This window comes from Struthio camelus, chromosome 2 (assembly GCF_040807025.1).
Source record: "Struthio camelus isolate bStrCam1 chromosome 2, bStrCam1.hap1, whole genome shotgun sequence".
Classification (NCBI taxonomy): domain Eukaryota; kingdom Metazoa; phylum Chordata; class Aves; order Struthioniformes; family Struthionidae; genus Struthio; species Struthio camelus.
Window position 1 is genome coordinate 7895505 of NC_090943.1, and position 15729 is coordinate 7911233.

General features: G+C 39.7%; 1 protein-coding gene across 5 annotated transcripts in view; it reads left to right on the forward strand.

Moving 5' to 3' along the window:
* NUB1 (negative regulator of ubiquitin like proteins 1) overlaps positions 1-15729 on the forward strand; it is a 17039-nt gene continuing 1310 nt past the window's right edge. The window contains exons 1-16 of one of the 5 annotated variants that reach the window (XM_068934196.1): positions 284-421; positions 1709-1784; positions 2740-2851; positions 3385-3502; positions 3592-3753; positions 6373-6431; positions 7011-7081; positions 7976-8158; positions 9648-9736; positions 11086-11192; positions 12045-12231; positions 12595-12702; positions 12891-13043; positions 14013-14159; positions 14434-14529; positions 15270-15462. In XM_068934196.1, coding sequence (XP_068790297.1) covers positions 3386-3502; positions 3592-3753; positions 6373-6431; positions 7011-7081; positions 7976-8158; positions 9648-9736; positions 11086-11192; positions 12045-12231; positions 12595-12702; positions 12891-13043; positions 14013-14159; positions 14434-14529; positions 15270-15462 — 1672 coding nt within the window. In that variant the 5' untranslated portion in view covers positions 284-421; positions 1709-1784; positions 2740-2851; position 3385. Of the gene's footprint in view, positions 187-272; positions 422-1708; positions 1785-2739; positions 2852-3384; positions 3503-3591; positions 3754-6372; positions 6432-7010; positions 7082-7975; positions 8159-9647; positions 9737-11085; positions 11193-12044; positions 12232-12594; positions 12703-12890; positions 13044-14012; positions 14160-14433; positions 14530-15269; positions 15463-15729 lie in introns of those variants that run through there. The other 4 variants (XM_068934195.1, XM_068934198.1, XM_068934197.1 and 1 more) reach the window with 4 other exon arrangements.

Here is a 15729-nt window from a genome sequence, read left to right on the forward strand (position 1 = left end):
CCTCGCCCCGCCCCCTGCCGCCGCCGCCGCCGCCGCCGGGGTACCGAGGCGTCGCCATCCCGTCAGCGAGGGGCTGCCCCGGCGCCGGGCCCGCGGAGAGAGGCCCGAGTTCCCCTCAGAGGCTGTCCGCGCCCTCGAGGCGCTGCCGCCGCCGCTCAGGTAGGCCCTGCCCGCTGCGAGGAGCAGGTAGGAGCCGGGCCGGGCCGGGCCGGGGGGCTCGACCGGCAAAATGGTGGCGAGCGCCTTCCCCTCCCCTTCCGCCCCCCCCCCACCTTCCTGAGGCGCCTCCGGCCTCGCCGCCCAGGCGGGCTGCTCGGACCGCGGCTGGGACGGGCGGCTGCTGTGGGGGCCCTCTGGCCCGGCAGCGGGCCTTTTGGGGGTGCGGCAGGAGCTCTGTGGGTGTGTGATACACACGTGATCGGTATGATCCGGCGGGGGACACCGGTGGCCTGTGGTCAGCGCTGTCACGGCAGCGGGGAGGCTGGAGGTGGCGGCCCAGGGAGGCCCTGGGGTTTGCGGTGTTCGTCCTTTCGTGGAGCTTCTGGCGAGTGTTTTTGCACCTGATGCCGCTGTGGTCTCTTAGCTCTTCAGTCTCTATAGCCTCCCTCTAGGCGCAGGGGGATTTGTCGCAGGCGCTGCAGCTAGCTTTCCTCCTTGCCTTTAGGAAAGCCTGGCTCGTATTATTGTAATCAGTAAAAGCGTCCCTGAGAATCCTGTTCCTTCCCTCAAAGACTTGGCTGGCTTTTGAACCTTATTTCTTCATTTGTTTCCTTTTATGTCGCAAAAAACAGCAACTGGCTTCAGATAGCGACATTTTAGTTATAAAAATGCAGTCTTGCATTCAAAATGGCCTTTGATTATTTAGTCAAAATAGTCTTGAGAAAGTCCCTTTAAGTTGTTACTGAAAGTGAAATCATTTCAGGAATAGTTGTGGTGTTGGCTGATGGCCAAGTAAGTCATGAATGTTTTGTTAAGGATTCTCTTGTAACTTATTTATCATAAATTATTATTCTATCATCAAAGTTTGAAATTTATGTATAAAAATATAGCTTTTATGTTTGTGAGAGCAACATTTGTTTCTTAGTATGGAGTCGGAAGTTAAAATTCTAGAATTGGAGACTCTCTAGTTTTACTTTCTATTTTAATAGCTTGGTAGGAAATGACAAGTATTTGTCTTACAAAACTGTAAAGTAGCATATTGATGCATGACCGGTTTCCAGATGCCGTTCGTATTTACAATTTATAGTCTTAAGCATGCGTAGCAGTTTTGGACTCTACCTGGATGCAGCACAGCCATGGATTCTTTTTTATTTCTCAAGTTAAGTTGAATTATCACCATAAAAGTGTTCCTTAGCTTATCCTAAGAATTTGGAAATGGGGATACGTGGATAAAGAGGTGTTCGTGAAAATCATCTGCTATCTCTTGGAAGAGAAAAGAGGGAAACCTACATTAATAACGAACAAGGTCTTTGAAAATCAAGTCTGCTTATTTTTTCCTTCCTTTTCTACTTGTAAATGCCAAGTTTTGTCTTGGCCTTAAAATAATAATTAGTAACATCATCCAAGCTGGAAAAAGAATATGTTGTTGCCTCACCTGGTTTGGGCAGGAACTTTACAAATTCCAGGAAACAAACAGGGATTGTTAAGCCATTTATTTATTGAGTTAACCTTTCTAACTCTTTTTTTTTTTTTTTTTTTTTTTTTTTAGGAGAAAGTATTGTCTTTGTAGCTTTCAAGGATTCTTTGCAGGTCACTTAAACCTGGGGTTGAGATAAAATTGATGGGTAAATTTACCAGCCATTGGATTTTTGCCTACAGATTATTACTCTCAAATTGAGTACTTTTGAGCAATGAGCAGTCTTTCACATTAGAAAAATTAATAATAATGTTTCTGATTCTACCTTTCTGTCCTCTTTCTCTTCAGAGGTATCTGCTAATATGCAAGAATGAGAAAATGAAACTGCTCTCAAGTAAAAGTGGAAGTGATTAATCTATTTTCAATGCCAGTCCTAGTAGATTATGTAAATAATCTGCATGAGAAAATGAAACTGCTCTCAAGTAAAAGTGGAAGTGATTAATCTATTTTCAATGCCAGTCCTAGTAGATTATTTACATAATCTGCCAGCATTTTCAATGCTTTTCTGTGTAAACTGAAGGATATCTTCTTCTATATGATCCCCAGTGTCCAGCAGCTAGAAGTTCCCCATGCTTTAATATGCATTTAAGTTTTCGTTGTTCTTCTTCTTTTGAGATCGTTGTATCTTCTTTTCCTTGCCCTCTCCTCCTTTCCCCTGTTTCTTCTTTTCGTTGGGGGTGTGATGAGGATTCCCTCACAGAGCCTACTGTTTGCTCTGAGTTGAATGAGAATGTACTGTCGTGATGAATGTAGACCAATGTCTTTACTGTGAGCCAGATAACTGCTCTGTTCAGCTGAATGTCTTCTGCACAATGACATGTTCTTCAGTGCATGATGCAGATTCACAGTGCCCTTCCTCTCTGATCCTAGCCTTTGCATTTTGTGTTGCTTGTGCTTTGTGTGTCTTTTCTAGCTTTCCGTTAGAAGTCAGAAGAGTGTCTTTTGGATTATGAAAGCTAACACCCTGTTATTTCATCGCTGTGATAGCAAAAGTTTTCAAATACCACTTCATGATACTACTCAACTTATCTACCTGACAAACAATTGAGATTGAGGAGGGAGGGCATGGATCTTTTTCTACTCACTAGCTCTCTTCACTTTAGCTGATCTCACGTCGCTGGAGGGCTGAGATCTTTACCTTATGGACTTCTCACGTTTGAGCTTATGGTTCTGGGGTGCTCCCTCCTGACAGCTCTTTCTTGTCATCCCAAAAGGGTAATTACCCATGTTAAGCCATCCATTAGGCTGTTAAAGCAGGGAAGTGCGAGCAAGAAGGCAGAGGGTGCAGCAGGACCACATGTTGGAGGACGATTGGGTTTAGCTGCCCTGTCCAGAAGGGCAGGAGGCTTGTATGGTGGATTTTGTCATTTGGGGGTGAATCAGCATCTTCTACAGTGCCATCTCACACGAGGGGTTAGAAAGGGATTTAATTTCCCTTGTAAAAAGGAAGGTGCAAAGAGGTAGACTCCTACACTATCCCTGCCCAGCACAGGCATGTTGCTTTCACTTCCTCTCTAATTTTTGATGCTAATCTCGGTCCCAGGTTCCTCCCCTCCGCACCAAAACCCATAGAATGCGTTTCACTATGCTCGACTTATTTATTTATTTATATAAAATATATATAATACACATTGTACTTTTCCACTAAGTCAAAGCTATCTTAGTACAGGAAACCTATATAAAATATTGCTTTTTCTTTTTTTTTCCTTCCTTTTTTTCCCCTTTCAATTGTATTTTTGTATTAAAAGAATGGCACAAAAGAAGTATTTAATAGCAAAACTGACAAGTTGCTTAAGAGAAGACAAAATTCAGCTGTGGAAACCACCATATACAAATGAAAAGAAAGAAGCTGGTGAACAAATGAAGGTAAATATTCTCTCTGAATTCATCATACATGTCTTTCATGTCATACTACTTGTGAATTTTCCCAATTTCTTTCTATGTTGTTTTCTTAGGAGCTTGTACAAAAATATGCATCCAAACTGAATATCAATGAGAATGATACAGAGAGCATGCTTGAAGAAATACGATGTAAAGCAATTGAGCGTGGAACAGGAAATGAAAATTTTAAGGTGACCGGGATTGCAAGACTTGATATATATCTGCCACGTAGAAAAGTAAGTGACGTTACAGGAAAGTTAGAATTCTAAGTAGCTTAACTAGAATTCAAAGAATTATTCACAGTAATGATATGTAATGCAAATGTTTTCACTTCCCCAACTTTTTCATGTGTTTTTGGTGACAGATATGTGTTTAGGCATATAAAATATGGCAGGGTGGGGTAGGGAAGTTAAGTAGGTACATTTTGCAGTGTTTCCCAGATATGAGGGAATATCACAGCCAAAGAATATAAGGTGGTAAATGTTTCCCCTTTTAGCATTTAATGAGAAATTACCTTTGAATTAAGTAAACTAGATTTAAATGTGTATTTACAGAATCACAGAATCACAGAATCGTTTAGGTTGGAAGGGACCTCTGGAGATCATCTAGTCCAACCTCCCTGCTCAAGCAGGGAAATCCTCTATGATTTTTGGCAAGTGTAGCTTTTCCACATCAGTAGGGAACTTGTTAAGTCAGTGCTGCAGAACCATGTTCAGCACCAGTGGCCATGCATTAGTCCTTTGCAAAGACCAGCACCAAGAGTTGACAGCACATAAGCATCTTGTTTAAATCATTATTTTGAATCATGAAGTAAGATTTACCTAGGACAGAGCTCTGTGCTTGCACCCTGCACACCATATGTTTGATCTTGGCAGCGTGTGTAAAGGTAGCGTATATGCACGGGAAGAACTGACTTTCATTTTGTAGTTTTTAGAAGGGTACTAAGCAATAACATTCTCCGCTAGCTTCATGAGGCTTCAAAAGGCTCAGTAACGACGGTATTATGCTATTAATGTTAAATCTGCATTGATAGGCTAGTCATTCATAACGAGCTAAGATTTTGTGTACTATGTTCGTTTGTTCAGTTTAGTTCAGTTTGATTCTTTCAGATTTAATCATTCACGTTAGGAGTAAAGAACATAGCAATTTTTTCAGCTGTAAAATACTTAAAGTTGTTATTTAAAAAAAAACTGTGGTGATGAAATGATTTTCATATCCTGATTCAACTTTAACTGCAAAAATAAATAAATAAGAAAACTTTCTTTAAGTGCCATAAACAGCTTAGGCCATGCATGGCTGATGATGTTGAAAAGAACTCCTTTAGCTTTTAACTTGTGCCATGTGGCAATATTCTTACAGGGATTACATTATCCTCATATAACTATTCCAGCCCGGGCAGCTAACTGCAGTTACTCTAAAATAGGTATGTCCAGTCTTTGAAATTGGAACTGAGAGGGAGAATTTTAGTATTGTAATGGTACTCATCTCTCCTGTTATAAGCCAGGCTCCTAAAAGCTTGACATAATTAAAACTGAATTGAGTCCCGTGCCTTTAAAGCCAGGATTCAAACTCTAGTTTCATATGCGAAATATGCCAGAATGGTGACATGGTTCTAATTAAATTGATGTCGTATTAGTCACCCTGTTGCATTCTGTGGCAACATCTACACTGGTAACTAAACCTTAGTGGGATGCAGGCTTGGTGCTGTCGCGTGGTCATCCATACCAGTAAATCGTGGACATCAACTCTGATGCAGTTTAGTGCAAGCCTCCAGGTATTCTGCCAGGCAGTGTCCAGGCAGAGCGTGAGGGCTGCCGCAGGCTGTGCGCTGTTCTCAGTCAGCAGTTTGGATGCAGCCACCCTGCTTTGAAGGTTTGGAGGATTCACCCATGTGAATGTCAGCTATGCCATACAACTTGGTCACGAGGCAGAGGACAACCCTTGGTCATTTTTGCACTACTACAGTCAAAGCCTCTTAATTGAGTCTTAAAACAGTCTCTAGCAAGAACAACCACCATCTCCAATCACTTCTTAGTTTTGGTCTCCTTGTTGTACGCAAACAGCATCTTCCCTGAGATCAGCATGTCTTCATCTACTCTGATAACAGTGAAAGCGAACTTCCTTTACTTAAGAGCACTTAGAAATTGTAGTCTCTTTGTCAGCAAAGGTCCTTTTGGAAAAGGGCAGTATTTTGTTCTGCTGAAGAAGAGCTTAGATGCTAACCTGTAGTCCAGTAGGGTTTTTTTAATAAAGATTTGTGAAATCACAACACTTAATCATAATTATTATTTCTCTTCTACAGAGGAAAAATAATTATCAGGGAATGTGATGAGCCACAGGGCAGGGGGTTTTAAGTGATTGACATGCAGTTAAAGCAAACAAATAGCTTTGTAATTCCTCTTTACAATGCTGCTGGGCATAGGGAATTAAATGGTCTGAAATTCATTTAAAATTTAGGTTTATCTAGTCTGGGACCAGAGATGATAATAGGAATTAATCATAACTTAGCCAGTCACAGGTGAATGCCATAATTACAAAGGAGAGTTAAGATTGAAAGTGCATAGTAAAATTACTCAGTTTAAATTGTTTGGATCTGAATTTGGATTTATCTAATTCTGAAGCTTCTGCTGCTATAATGCTTATTTTTAGCACTCTATAGCAAGTATAAGACTCCTTGCCCAGACATCACTAATATGTATGCCCAAACATAACCCTGTTAACATGATTATTATTTGAAAAAATAAATTGTAGTAGTTGTAAAACAGTTAGTTAAGAAAGCGTCTACTGTACCTTAACATCTTTTTTTTTCTTCTTCCCTTTTTTTCTCCTTTCCCCTCCTGATACATTTATAACAGAGCAGGAAAATCCCACTGGAAACTAACCTGTTTATCACAGGCAAGGAGCTCAGATCACAGTAAGTGTAATCACCCTTGATCCTTTTCTCAAGAAATAGGATACTATCATACAGTACTCTGTCTTTTTTTTTTTTTTTAACTATTTGTTGATTATCTTAAGCTTTTTTCATAGCATTCAGCATGTCTAAATATAATATTTTCACTTACGTCCAATTTTTGCTATGTGACTGATTTTGAAGCTGTGGTTTAACAAATAGCAGAAAAATTTGAACTGTGAGAAGATAATTCTCTGTAAATCTTCAGCAAGTACTTGAGAAGGCACTAGTGATCTCCATTCCAAATCTGTCACTAGGCAGGTCTTCTGAGCAGTGAACATCCGCTTCCCTCTCTTTTGTGTTCCTTTAACCCTGATAAAATTAGATTCCTTCCTCCCTGTTTGGCTTTTCTATTTTCTGTATCCCATCTTCTCCCTATATGTTATATAGCAAGTTTTCCTGTAATATTATTTTACTTCAAGCAGCCTTATAGCAGAAGTTTTAAGCCAGTTACGAACACATGTAGTCCTATTACTATTCTTACAGATATATTGTATATCTTTATAAATTTATATTCATGGAATAAAATTATTTGTTTCACAGGATAGCACAGGAACATGCATTCAAAGAAAATGCTATCAAAATAATCATAAACAAGAAGCAGCTTGACTTGGGTATGTATCTCTAGTTGAATAGATTTGTAGATTGATTTTTCTAGTTTACTGTTTTTTTTGCAAGTGAAGTTTCTTGCAATTTTGTTCATTCTAAAAATCCCCAAGCAACAGCAGTCTCAATTGTCAGGTTCTACTCTACAAGAAGTCTAAGAAATTATAGTGGTCAAAAGCCTCAGGAAGAATTAGAGCCGTTATGGGAATCCATTTACAAATGTTGAAAATCCATTTTTCAAGTATTGAAACACTCCAAAATGTGTGCTTAAACTCTAAATTTGCCTACCACCCCTATCATATAACAGCACATTCAAAAACTTTTTGTAGTGTCATACATGTGTTCGGCTTGTCAGACATATTGTAGGAACTGATGATAACTACTTTCTTGATATTCTAAGCATCTGTCGTATTTGGTTTCCTTGTAAGAAGTCAGAAGTAGTTAAAGCCATAATCTTTATAATGGGAACTCAGATTCAATTCTTTGTTCCTTTGTCCTGTTACTGTCATGGTGTATGATCCTGGCCCCGTTGTTCAGTCCCTCCGTATTCTTCTTTTTGCGGGAAGGTATTTTAATCAGTCATATTTCCTGGATTTTTTTTGAAAAAAGCAAGCAAGCAAATATACCAAACATTAAAAAACGCTCTTAAGACACCAGTCTGATCCTGATTTCTGTGTTCCTTCTGATGATGTCAGTGACTGACAGTAGTTTTGATTGAGTTCTTGGGTCTAGTAATTACTGTAGTTTTTCAGTGTTACGACAGTAGAGCGTGAGTAAGGCTGGGGTTTCTTTAGGTTGTTTTGTGTGTATGTTTTGTTCCCCCATCCACCCAGGAGTACAGCATAAAATGTTCTGTGTTCATAAATACAGTGTTTAAGATTGTTTTCATCATGCTCTTGCAGGAAAAACCTTGGAAGACCAAGGTGTAACACACAATGCAAAAGTCATGGTGCTGCAACTGGAACAGAGTGATGAAGAAACTAAAAGAAAAGTTCAGGAGGAAGAACTGCAGCATCAGAAAGAAAAAGAAATAAGTGACAAGATGCAAAGAACTAAGAAGGGTTTGGAAATTCTAGCAGAAAGAGGTAAGGGGAGGTTTTGCGCTTTTTGAGGGGGAAGGTGGTTGGTTAACTTTTTACGTGGAAGGCGTTATCTTCTCAGTCGGTGTTTTGCATAGAACAACACCAGTACGTGGGTTGGATTCTACCATATGGTTTTAGAGGTTTCTGCCTACTTGACAGCTGGATCCTAAGTTGATTATAACTTTCTCTTCTACTTTTTTTTTTTTTTAATACAACTGGAATGCTAGAAAACATATGGCACTCTGAGAAGGATTTAATATGAATCAATTATTGTTTAATTGGCACTTGACAGTTACGAGACTGACAGCTCTGAGAACATGCTTTATATTTATTGTAGACATAAGCAGTGTGGAATTTTGTATTATAAAGTACAAAATAGTGTGTAACAGCTTATCTCAGTTATGACTGTGTGTAACCATTGTGCGAAACAGCTCACTTGTCCTTCTTATTTATAATGTGGCCATTCTATTATCATCACATTTGATGTTGATTGGCAGCTGTGGATTAGGTTAAAGGGATATAGTAATTTAACAGTAATAATTTTTCAGAATGGAGTTAACTCCAAGTGTCCCTAAATTGCATTGATAGTTGGTGAGTTTAAATCATTTCTCTATTTTATTGTTCCAAAAATCCACAAAAAAGAAACTGTGGAACTATGTAGCGAATTCCTGCCAAATAGAAAAATATATCGGCAAAGTTTCTTTTAATGGTCAATGACAGCCTGTTTTCTTGCTATAAAAGTAGCTTTAAAAAAAAAAAAAAAGCCCTCCTTTTATTGATTTAAGGGGTAACAGACTCTAGTCCTTGAATCCTGTATAGAGCCTTTTTAACATATTTACCACAGGTTGTCAAGTGTAATACAATATGAGAGTATGGAGCAGAGTTCATAATGGCCTGACAGGCTCAAAGAGCTATGTAAACTGTATGAAAGGTAGGAAGGATTTAACAGCCTTTTTGTTTCAGCTGAGGGAAATTGTAGGTTAGAAGCCTTTAATCTCAGCAAACTCTTTCTTGATTGTCTTTTGTTTATAGGAAGAGCATCCTTTAAAGCAAGTGAAAGTGAAAAAAGATTCATAGTTGGATAGTAAACAGTAAAGAAAGATGTGGGGAAAGGAAAATACTGAGCTGTGTTTTCTTTTATCAACTGTGCTTAGTTTTTCTGTATGCTGTGTGCTTTATTTGATAATTTCAAATGTTATGTCATGTAAAATGTAGGTGTTTTGTCTTCCACAAAAATTCTTTACGTTTCATGTATCTTCTTAGTTTGGGTCTAAATTTCTGGACAAAGAGAGCCTTTTCCTGTAGTGAGCTTTCCAAAAGTTCCTCGTGTTTGTGTGATTGGGGCCATCATGGGTAGGTCTATTCAGTCTTTATATATATAATTCTGATTTTATTTTTTAACCATGTATTTACTAGCATAATCTTATTATGACAATCTTACTCTGTTAAAAGGTAATTCTTATAACTTAGACTACTTTTTCTTATGTTTCAGAGGACTACTTAGATCCGGACACTACTCCATATCTAGATATAGCTAATCAGACTGGCAGGTCAATTGAGATTCCTCCTCAAGCTAAAAAAGTAGGTAAAAATATTTTATGATAGTAGCAATAAAATGACTTTTTAAAGTGTGAATTATGAAGCATTTTAAATATGGGCTTTAAATACAGTCAGATTGTTTTGGGATATATTACAGGGTCCAGTGGATGTTAGCTTAATAGAAATAATCTTCAAATTTCAGTAAAACTCTACACTTTCATTATCTAAAAACAGATCTCTGGTTTCTGTGACACCTTGTACAGAGCTCAGTGTGGTCAATATCTTATTTTTGTGCTTCAAGGTGAGCATTAACTTGGTTATATACCAGCACATATTGTAACTTTTGGGTGCCCTAGAACCACGTAAAGTAATTTCTTCATTAGGCCTCCGTCAGTTGCAGTTGGAAACTCGATGAGTTTCTCAATTAGACTGTTTAAAAATAACATTGAGGTTTGTTGTACTCTGACTCGTCTCAGATTTAAACTTAGTTCACCGTTCAAGAAAGTTCCATATTCTCAACTGAGAATATCTCTGGCTGGGTCCATACATTGAAATTACAGTAGGAGCAACTTGCCTGCTCTTGGCTTCTGAAGCAGAAGAATAGTGACTGACGCCATCTTTTAAGGGGCTAGATTTTCTAAGATAAATAGAAACCTATACAAACACTTAGAATTATACCTGGTAACACAAAAAATGAGCCTGCTCCAACATGATGTATTAACTGTTGCTCTAATCTCCTCTGAGGCATGTCGTGTTGGAGTTTCTGGATAATTAGGGAGAAAATACCTGTCCATTAGAACAGTTTGTGCTGTTCTGATGAGGTGCTGAAAGCAGTAGCTCACCCTGAGAGTTCAAGCATCAAATGTTTGAACGCGCAAGTTTCATCAGCGTTGAACATAGGCGAGGAGAAATATTGCAAGTTGTTCCTATAAAGAAGTACTTACATTTCCATTTGTCATTCTGCAGGAACCGTAGCATTTCCTGTCACATTCAAAATTTAATTTTCAGTTCTGAGATTTGTAGGAAGCTGATCATTATATTTTACAAGATAATTGTAATAGCAAAGCAAAACAAATTTGATGCTGTTGGAAACACACCTAGAAAAATGCTTAGCTTTTTATCGCTCGTTATTGAAAATCTATCTAGGGTTGCATTCTAAAAACTTGATACAGGGTTTCATGTGTTGGTAGCATTCATGGCTTTTAATTAGATAATATATTACATTAGCAGATGGGAGAAAAGTATGGAGCAAATGTGAAAAATTCTTACAGAACTAGTATTTTTTCTGGGGAGAACAAAGGCTATAATAGATTACCTAAATATTTCTTTTTAATTATGAAAATGAGGGGAATGGGAGAGAGGAGGCACAAAAAAGTGTCGGTGTTTTCTAGGCACTTGTGCTGGCAATGGGTTATCATGAAAAGGGCAGAGCATTAATGAAGAAGAAGGAATATGAAGTAGCGCTGCCGTATTTGTTGGATGCTGATAAACACTTTTGGTAAGAACCTTTCTGAGTCCTTTTGTGCCTGGCTTTTTTGTGTTGCCAACCAAGTATAGGAACAGCATTAGCTCTTCCGTACATGTAAACCAGAGCCTGTTTTGCCCAGGATTACTTCAATACCCCCTCTACAGATGGGAAACAGCAGACAGAAAGGCTCTGACCCTGACAGATGGTTTCATATGGAACAGCTGAAGCACATACTGGCCATAGGCGATGTACAGTCTTTGTTATTAATGTAAACTGAAATCGGTGAAGATTTGTGTACCAGGCTGTAAGTTGCAATAGCTGAGGGGCAGATACAGATCCTCTTTTGTGACTGTTCCTCTGGAAGTGAAGGTCTGTTGCAAAAGATGAAGGGGATACCTGAGGTCTGTAGCCATATCAGTTTCTGCAGGTAAACTACTTTGCTGTCAGCAGCCAGAGCCCTTTTGACATACCCAAAAGTAACCTTGTCCCCATCTGCTTCTCATCTGTGTGCATACGTAGGGAGGCTGGCACAGAACTCAGTGTGTTCGCATGCACTGAGGAAGACAATAGATCTCTGTCCTTTCAAAGGTTGCATGGGCTTGTAAATCCAGTCTCTTTAAAAGAGAAGTTGTCTTACATAGTAACAAAATGAATTGTGACTACTGTGATTCTTTGGAGATGTAATACTTAGTTGTGTCCTGTGTGCTAGTGAATATAATGGGAGATCAGTGGTATTTTATTAAAGTTTCACTGATATCAGTTTGCTAGCTTACGTGTGAAATGCGTGCTTTCTCGAATAGGTGAATGTACATAATCCTAGCACATTGTTTCATCCGTGTAAAAAGTAAACGATTGGTTTTGGGTTTCTTTTTTTTCCGCCAGTGAGTGCAGCACAGATCTGCTGAATACAGTTGATAATTATGCAGTACTGCAGCTGGATATAGTGTGGTGCTACTTCCGCCTGGAGCAGCTGGACTGTCTGGATGATGCAGAGAAAAAGCTGACCACAGCCCATAGGTGCTTCAAGAGGTGCTATGGGGAAAACCATGAAAGACTTATTGATATCAAAGTATGCTGGTTTTGATTTAATTATGGTGTCTTTGTTTTGTTTTGTTTTTAACAAGTATTCAGTCATTGTTCAAGCGTTACAAGACTCTCTTGTGGAAGCTTAAAATTTTCTCATGCCTCCTTAGCCTGTAATCTAGCTGTGTAATTGTCAGCATGGTGAGAGCACTGGACTTGACAACGAGGTTATGGTAAATGTGTGTTTATATGCACAGACATCACTGTTTTAGATGTGATACTTTGTCTGCATACTGTCACGTACTTATGACTGTCTTTTTTTTTTTTAATTATATATGTGTTCTATTGACAATATATTGATGTTCTGTCACATGCTTTTCTCCCTCCCCTTGTTTAAACAATTCTTTAGGGAAGCTATGGTCGTGAGAAGGTTTTATTTCTAAGGCTTTACCTCCTTCAGGGGATAGGACACTATCACAGTGGCAGAGAAAAGGAGGCTGCTGAGTATATTCAGAAGGTAAGAAACCATTAGATAAAACTTGGAAGTATTCCATACTAGGAGCTAGCATATTCAGAAACATGTGTTTGAGCTTTGTCTTGCATCTTTTCTCTGTTCTTTGCTTACTCAGAAAAATGGGGAGAAATATTTTCATTTGTATGTTAGCAACAGTGTCAGTCATATCATTTTGTTCTTTCAACGTACAGGCATCTTGTTTATATGAAGAGCTCTCCATAGATCCTGAAAAAGTTGATCGCTTATCACTCCTGGGATTCTCTGAACAGGAAGCTCGCCTCGCCCTGCGAGCATGCCATGGGAATATGGAGCATGCTGCCAATCTTATTACCAACAGGAGAGAGGTACAGTGCAGTGAAAGTATGAGATTATATTAGTTTGAGTGCCTGTAAGGTCATGTTGTGCATGAAATATGGTGCTAAATTAAGGACTTTCACTACCCTGCTTTGGCACGGATAGCGTAACTGACAGTTTGACATCTGTTGCTGCAAGTATGAAACCAAAACTTAGCACAACAAGGGAAGCTGTGCCCCAAAACACATGGGATGAGAGAGCCAAAGAGCTGTGGTTGTACCACAGAGGCACACTGGAGGAGTTTGCACCCAACTGTTCCCCATATGGGAACGTTAACACCATAGCCAGAACTGTCACTCCTGGGCTGGACTGGTCTGAATGACAAGAGGCTTCACAATCAAGTTTGAGGTTTTGGCAGGGGAGTTGGTTTTTTGTTTTTGTTTTGTTTTTCGGGTAGCCATCAAACTACACTGTATTATGGTTTTGAAGTGCGGAGAGCCAGGAGGGGAGAAGGATTGTGTGCATTAAAGTGAAAGAAGCTGGCAGTGCTGTCCAGATCTGAAGTGAAGAGCCTGAAGTTACGTTTGGTAAACTGAGGTGGCACTTCTAGATTTGAGACAATTAAACATAGATAGAAAAGTCAAGTTGGGGAGAGACGGGCTGAACGCAACTCCTTGGCTGTATTCCCAGTTCTGAATGTATGTCCTTGGCAAGTCTTGTCTACAGGCCCATCTGCGAAACTAGTTTAACGCTTACCGCACAAGGCCTATTCTAGCTGTAATAGAGTAAAATCTGATCTGCAGAGAATCCAAAACAGATGTGTGGCTACAGTGCTTGCTAATGGAAATGCAGCTTTATGCAGAGATGAGTGTCTAACAGCAAAATCTATATTAAAAGAAAAAAAAAAATCCCTCTTCCTGAAATAAGTAAATCAAAGAAACTCCATATGCACTGCCTTCTGGGAGAAGGCTGAAGCGTTCCCATGCACAGTTAGCTTTGTAACAACTCTGTTCTTGCAGGAAAAGGCACAAATAAGGAGGGAGGAGAGAGCTAAAAGAAGGCAGCGACTGGAAGACATAAATACCCTGAAGAGCATGGGCTATTCAGAGAGAGCTGCTCAAATAGCTCTTCATCAAGCACAAGGAAACCTGGACCAAGCCTTTAAGGTGAGTGGTTGTCAGGAATGGTGGTTTTGTACAGAAAAGTTGTTTTCTGGAATCGCTCAGTTGATTTATTTTCGGTCTTCTGTATTGCTTAGTTCCTAGTTACCTCTTTTGAACTGTAATGAGTGACCTTCCCCTTCCTGAGCTGGTGAATCCAACATCACCTAGTTGGGCTGAGGGTTTGGTTATATCAACTATTGGGCTACGTACGTAGCTGCATTGAGGAACACTGAATCTGTATTGCTGTCTTCTGATCCCTCTCTCTTTTTTACCTTAGTTTATTCTTGACAATCCTGAGTTATTGCTGGAAAATGATGACGACGATCCTGTGGCCATGGACCAGTTTCAGGTTTCCCAAGAAAGTATTGATCAGGTAAGTTGGACTTTTTGATTTGTTAGATTTGGTAGTCCTATTTCTGAACTATACATACCAGATCTTCCTTAAGCAAAGCTAACAAATATTCTTTGTCCCACATCACTTGTAAGCTATCATGCTTCCATTGACTTCTGTCTGCTCTTTACCATTAAGTTGCACGTTCCAAAGATCACTCGGGCTTGAATATAATTTGCTGGGTATTGGTGCCTTTTACGCCAACCTCCGTGCATTGATACGAGCAGAAATATGCCTGTTTTAATGCTCTAACCCAAGAAAGGAAAACAGCAAATTACCAAAGTCCTTAAACATATTGTACTGTACAAGGGAAAGAGTTGGCGTGTATCTTTCTCCGTGGGCCGTCTGAAAAGCCCTTCATGAATTAGTGTGGCTATATGATTAATGTCAATAGGAAGGAAAACTATACTGCATAGAAAAAGTAAATAGCCCATGCACACTCCTGGGGTATTCTGGAATTTTTCTTTTAGAAACAACAAAAAAACTGGTCTGACATTAAACGAGAGGCTCTTCATTGTGTTCAACACCCCTGTTCCTGTAATAGTCACTGCCCTGTTGTTAACTGTTCCAGTAAACTAGGGTCAGCCTCCTGGAATTCCTGACATGCAGCTCTTTCCTCTGGGCAAGGGAATGACTATCAGATGCAGAGTCAGATTCCTGTCAGTCCCTGCTGCTGAATGAGCTTGGATTTCTCTCTAAATTTTTTCCCTTCCCCCCTCTAGTTGATGTACATGGGTTTCAGCCAGGAATCATCAGAGCAAGCATTAAAAGTCTTTAAAGGCAACATCCACTTAGCTTCCCAAACCCTTGCTCATTACGGGGGAGTTCTTCCTGCTTCGTTGCTGCTATCTCCGGAAGAGTCCAGTCCATCAGAAGAATCAACTTCATCAAAAGACTCGCCTACAGAGTCTGCAGGTAAGAATTGCTGCATGCAACAAGCAGAGAAGAGGGAAAGGGGATAAGAAGTAATGATTAAGTGATTGCAGCTTAAATACTGGTAGACTGCTTTGAGCAACACTGCAGACTACTCTTCTCATTGGTAACATTGGGAAGACATTAGTGAAAACGAGCCCTGAGCAGTCAGCAGCAACCACATGTAGAACCATGAGGTGTGCGTAGCAGCTGTAGGGGTGTGTAAGGCAAACCGAGTCCACAACTTCACAAGGCCAGTTCAGGCCTCCT